The sequence below is a fragment of the Malaya genurostris genome, chromosome 1 (genome assembly GCF_030247185.1).
Source record: "Malaya genurostris strain Urasoe2022 chromosome 1, Malgen_1.1, whole genome shotgun sequence".
NCBI classification, from domain to species: Eukaryota; Metazoa; Arthropoda; class Insecta; order Diptera; family Culicidae; genus Malaya; species Malaya genurostris.
Window position 1 is genome coordinate 151,271,587 of NC_080570.1, and position 5,281 is coordinate 151,276,867.

The following is a 5,281-nucleotide window of genomic DNA, read 5'->3' on the forward strand; positions in this document are numbered from 1 at the left end:
TATGCTTCTGTGTCTGTTTCCTCCGTGGTCGAAGGGCTTCTATACCGATGAGGAGGCAATACTAGAGTAAATATTAAACGGGACTAACGTTGCGTTCACGTGACACACCAACCACCGATATAGGGGCTGCTGTTGTGGAGGATCCGATCCGCCGGGAGGAGAAAATGTATGATTTATAGATGTGCGGAAATCGTTTTTTCCATAGGAGAGGGTAGAAAACAACGACGTTCGTGACAACTGTGATAAAAGAAGGTTACCATTCCAACGGTACGGTACCAAATCAAAACTGCTTTGCCGTTGATTTTGTTGTTGATGCTTTTTTAAAAACTTTTATTTTTCTTCGATTGACATAATCCAGTGTCGCTCTAATTAAATACCGCTTTGTACTATAAAATCGTACCTGTTTCTCGCTTTTGTTGGCTAAACTAAAGTTAAAATAAAATAAGAATCTCTAGATAACTAGTTCTATATACATTATAGAATAGATATAAGGAGCAGAGCCAAATATAAAATTTTTTGTTTCGAGTCTATCACAACTCCAATTACCGATTTTCAACAGAAAACATTTCGAATGAGAGCCTGACCCTTGTTGTTGTATTTACAAACTGTTTTTTTTTCTTCTTTCGATTCGATTCCCGCCGCCTGAAGCAGGAATCTTCCGGTATCGGCTTCGAACGCAATAAACCACACAATGCTGGTTGCTATTTACATCTGAACCTATCACTAGTTGCTAACATCACCGATTATCATTAACATTAATATCACCAGATCTGAACTAATTAGTCTATTATTATAGATTTAGCACTACTACTTCCCGGGTTGGGAAGCCACCGTCGCCGTTGCCGTTGCCGCTGCCCTGATCGCTGCCGCCATCTGGCCAATCAGTAGATATTCTCAATAGGGCCGCCACACGCTTTTGGCCGATTGCTTTAGGATGATGTTCGGTGAGGACAGTTTGGTGCTTTCCGGCGAAGCCGGTTCGCTCGGGGCGATCTCGTGCAGTTGTGGTTTCTTCGAGGACGGAGCCTTCAGATCACAGCGGGTCTTCGGTGAGCTGGTGGTGGTCGTCGAATCGGGCGTTTCCGATTTGAGCGGGCCGTTCATCAGTGCGTCGGAGTCGGCCGACGACGTTGGCAGCGGTCGCAGGATCGGCACGAAAGCGGACTTCACGACGTCGATGTGTTCGTCGTCGGATTCATCGGCAGAGGACGAATGTTCGTTGGTGGAGTTCAGTTCCAGCGGAGGGCTAACCAGTTTGCTGCTGTACGATTGATTGATCGATGCCGGCGGTGAGGAGTTCGAGTTGCGCGAGGATGCCGGCGATAGCCGGGACGACGAGATGAAGTCGTTCGGGGGAATGGTGAGTGTGGTGGCGGCGGCGGCGGCCGCCAGCTGATGGGGCCCATTTCGCAGTCCGTTGGCACGGAGTGGCGAGATGTCGTAAGGCAGGAATGGAGATTTCAGGTGCAGATCGGCATGCGGTCCGAACGGAAACTGCGTCAGGTAGGTGGCACCGTTGGGCAGAACCGGTCCACCGTTCGGCAGAACTGTGCCGTTCTGGCCGCCTGGGGGCAGGGGTAGAAATTCGGCCGGTGGTGTCGGTAGCATCGGTCCGGTTGTTCCGTTTGGCTTCGGTAACGTTGGAGATCCTGATGGTAGGGAGAAAAAAAAATGGAAAGAAAATTCGTCAGCCATCGTAATCTTCTTCTTCTACTATTTCTACTGTTTCTTGTGTGTGTGTGTGTGTGATTTTAACGTTTCCAAGAGAGATTAAAAGCATACGTTTCGGGCAACATTTCTTCCACTTCACATGCGGGAGTTCCCGTTTGTTGTAAAACTGTATATTTGCACGCTGATCGGATTATAGCGGAAGTGGCAAGGGACGTCCATTTGAGAGACGACGTTTGACAGAAGCTCAGAAGCCGAGGAAACGGGAGGGGGAACGAAGGGCGAGTGCAGGAACAACAGCAAAAAAAAAATCAATCCCCTAGGAATTGATTTTTATATGCAATTTTAATTCCCCAGCATTGGCCACTGGCATAACTGCTTTTTTTTCCTCCGGATCCGCCACACTCGGGCGTGTGCGTGTGTGTCCGTTCGTTCGTCCTTTCACGGTTGCCACTCGACCGTAGAGCTTTATCGATGCATAAAATTTCGGGTTCGCGCGATGACTGTAGTGTGTAGTAAGCCGACGCGGATTTCCGTATCACGTTGGCAGGCAGGACAAAAAGTTTATTCTCCGCAAAATTTCATGCAATCCAAAACCGACAATTTTCCATTTTCGTTGTAATTTAAAATTAATTGAGTTTTTTTTTCTCTCTACTTCTGCTCTACTCTACTCTACCCGGCGAACGTGTTGTTTCGCTTTTTTAACCTCCTCCCCTAACCACCGGAACGACGATGGCAGGAGTCTCCCGAAAAATCAACTCACCGATCCCCGATGAAGATGACCAATGAACTGATTGCCAGTGCGCCAAAAAATGGCGACTGGTCAGAGAGAAAAAAAACGAACGAGAAGCGCCAAAAAAATCCATTTATCCTATTAAACAACTAAGCTTTGCACTAACAGTTAAAATGCATTTCCGTTCGACGGGTGACAAAAAAAAAACGGACGGACGGACATCGGTGCCCCAGTACTGGTCAAGCAGCGTCGGTTGGTCGCTTGATGTGTGCTAAGCGGCGTACCAAAATCACCACCATCAAATGGGAACCGGCCAACCGCCGCCGCGCCGCAGCCGCCGCCGCGCCGCAGCCGCCGCCGGAGAGCAGAGCAGCAAAACAAAAAAATAAAACCCAGAAACGAAAAATCTCTGGCCACGATTGGAAATTGTGTGTGTGGTTAGGCTTCTGCTTCTGCTGCTGCTGCCGGAGGTTGGTTTCAGGGCTCACCAGTAGGTAGCACTCGATGTTTAATAATCCGAAATCAATAAAGTGGTCGCGGCCGTGTTCGGTGTCACGACGGATTACTCGCACGGTTCCCACCGCCTGTGTGCAAAGGGAAGATTTTTCCCTACCGAAGGTTGCTGTGCCCCGGGACGCCAATTGGATTTGGGTTGTGGATACGCACGATCGAACATTCAATTGAACTAATTGATTCTTCTGCGTTTCGACGCCCCGTTTTTTTTTTGAAAACTCTTGGTTCGTGTAAAAATCTAATTGTTTTGACAGCCTAGCGAAAATCAAACTTGCTTACCTTTCGCAACGCCTACTGGACCTATGGGATTGGTTTGACCTTGTGGTTGTGGTTGCGGTTGTTGTTGTTGTTGGGCTTGCAGTTGTTGCTGCTGCTGCCGGAAGTAGTCGGACCAGGCGTAGTTCATGTAGGCCGCATCCAACCAACCCGCATTCAGCATAAACGGATTAAATGCACCCGGATGACCGTAGGCGAAATCTGAAACAAGAAACAAGGAAGCAAAATGTTAGGTTTCTGTATGTAATTTCATGCAATCCTGACTGACTACCAACAGGCGCGGAGCAAAACATTCTTTGATGGCGATTCAATTCCGCTCAGAAAGCGGCGACAGAAAGTCAAAAGTAAACTGAGATGTGTGAAATTCAAATGTTTACAAAGTCAAGAGTCGTGCTTTGTCGTGTTCCGCCAGTGCGTTCCGGTTGCTTTTTTTTCTTTCTTCTATATTTTTCCTCTTTTCAAAAAGACAAAAGAGGGTGCGTGAACGGAGGCGGATACTTATGTTTAAATCATCAAAGCCCTGGTACTTCCGGAAGTTCTTTTTTTTTTTTTTTTTGTATGTGCTCTCGCGAAGCGGTGGAGAAGCTTCTCGTTTCTGCCCTCCTCCTCCCGGCACGCATTAACTCGCAGACCCAATTCAAGGCGATTAATTTTTAATGTTGCTATTTATGTTCTCAGCATATGGTTTGATTGTAACGTAAATATAATCTTCTAGTTTCTAGCGAGGAACGAAGAACGTGGCGCCCGAAATTCCAAACAAAATTAACCACGTTTTTTTTATGGGGAAACTCAAAGCCAAAATTTATAGGAAAACTGGCGCCCCGTTCGAAAATGAATCGATCATTAAAAAAAATATCTCGAACGGGATTGATTGAACTGATTGAGTAAAGTAAACTTACTTTGCTTGGAGCGGGGTTCCCGCGGACCGTCGACCGTCACTTTGATGGCTTTGGTGTAGGTGGCGACCTGACAGGGATACGAACTGATGATGATGGTGATCGAGAACGACTTGCCCCGTCCGGAGCGGCCCACAAAGCGTAGATCGTTGAATTTGGCGACCTGGCTCTTCATGACGGCCGTCGCGTTACGCAGTTCGCCGTGGTAGTTCTCGTCGTTGCCGGCTTTGATCGTCACCAGCGTACCGTCCTGAATGTCGTCCAGGGCGATCACTTTGAAGGCACACGGCAAACTCTTGTTGGAGCGCCAGTGCGTCGGCAGTGCCGAACAGAGTACCGCCGGTGATCCGGTCTGGACCAGTTCGCCGTGATATTCCTGCAGCATGTCGTGCAGGTTCGAGAACATATCGGTCATGTTGCTGTTGGAAACCGGTGGACTTTGGCACTCGCTGCTAGCCGGTAGATGCATCTGCGGTTCACTAGGAGATTCCACTTCGGATTCCCGCCGAGTATTCCTTGGATAGTTGGGTGGTGGGGGGGTGCGGTCTTAACAATCGTTCACTTCTTCACTTTTTTCGCTTGCCAATCCCTTCAGGGATGTTCTAATCCATCAATAGGGCCAAATTTTTCCCGAACACTCTTATCACTGTAAAAATTCAACGCACCAAGCCTGACATGCGTACACAGATGATCAAGATCTTGAAGAAACCTGTGTCTTCCCGCGGCACAAGGCATGCACTCTAGAGCACTGAATATCCTCTCTCACCAAACCAAAACCAAAAACCTTTTTTTCCCTTAGTTGCACTTTCAAACTTTGGCCACTCACTTCGAATAAATCGTGTTTCGATTCTATTATAATTCCTCACAGTTTACTTCGATTGGTGGTGGGACCTCGCTTCCTCAGGACATGTAATTCACACAATGTCTCAGATGGGACTGTTTTTAAAAATCGCTCACCGATACCTCCCCGGCTTTGCTGTTGCTGCTGCTGCTGCTGGTCGTACGGCGCGAACCTCAACCACCATCCCAGCCATGTATGTGTGTTTGTGTTTGTGCGCGCCCAAATCCAACACACTTTTTCCACATTTCTAGCTTTCCCGCTTTGCCTTTGCCATCCGTTTTTTTTTCCTCCCCTCACTCGGTCACGCTCTCGCTCGCAAAGCTTCACGCGCCGGCCGAACGACCGACTCACTCG

At 48.1% G+C, this 5,281-nt stretch overlaps 1 protein-coding gene across 1 annotated transcript; it reads right to left on the bottom strand.

Annotated features, from left to right (window-relative positions):
• Positions 1-301: 301 nt before the first annotated feature.
• On the bottom strand, positions 302-5,033 carry LOC131426190 (segmentation protein Runt-like). Its single transcript, XM_058588723.1, has 3 exons — positions 4,090-5,033; positions 3,194-3,391; positions 302-1,649 (listed from the first exon to the last, which is right to left on the bottom strand). Exons 1-3 carry the CDS (start codon positions 4,553-4,555, stop codon positions 895-897), a joined length of 1,419 nt encoding a protein of 472 aa, XP_058444706.1. The 5' UTR covers positions 4,556-5,033; the 3' UTR covers positions 302-894.
• Between the last annotated feature and the right edge of the window lie 248 nt (positions 5,034-5,281).

What these genes read in the sequence shown, in the direction of transcription:
- LOC131426190 (XM_058588723.1), bottom strand. Translation starts at nt 4,555, where the DNA reads ATGCATCTACCGGCTAGCAGCGAGTGCCAAAGTCCACCGGTTTCCAAC. An exon ending in GGAACCCCGCTCCAAGCAAA is followed by an intron (nt 3,392 to 4,089) that starts GTAAGTTTACTT and finishes TTCTTGTTTCAG; the next exon opens with ATTTCGCCTACGGTCATCCG. An exon ending in TCCAGTAGGCGTTGCGAAAG is followed by an intron (nt 1,650 to 3,193) that starts GTAAGCAAGTTT and finishes CCCTACCATCAG; the next exon opens with GATCTCCAACGTTACCGAAG.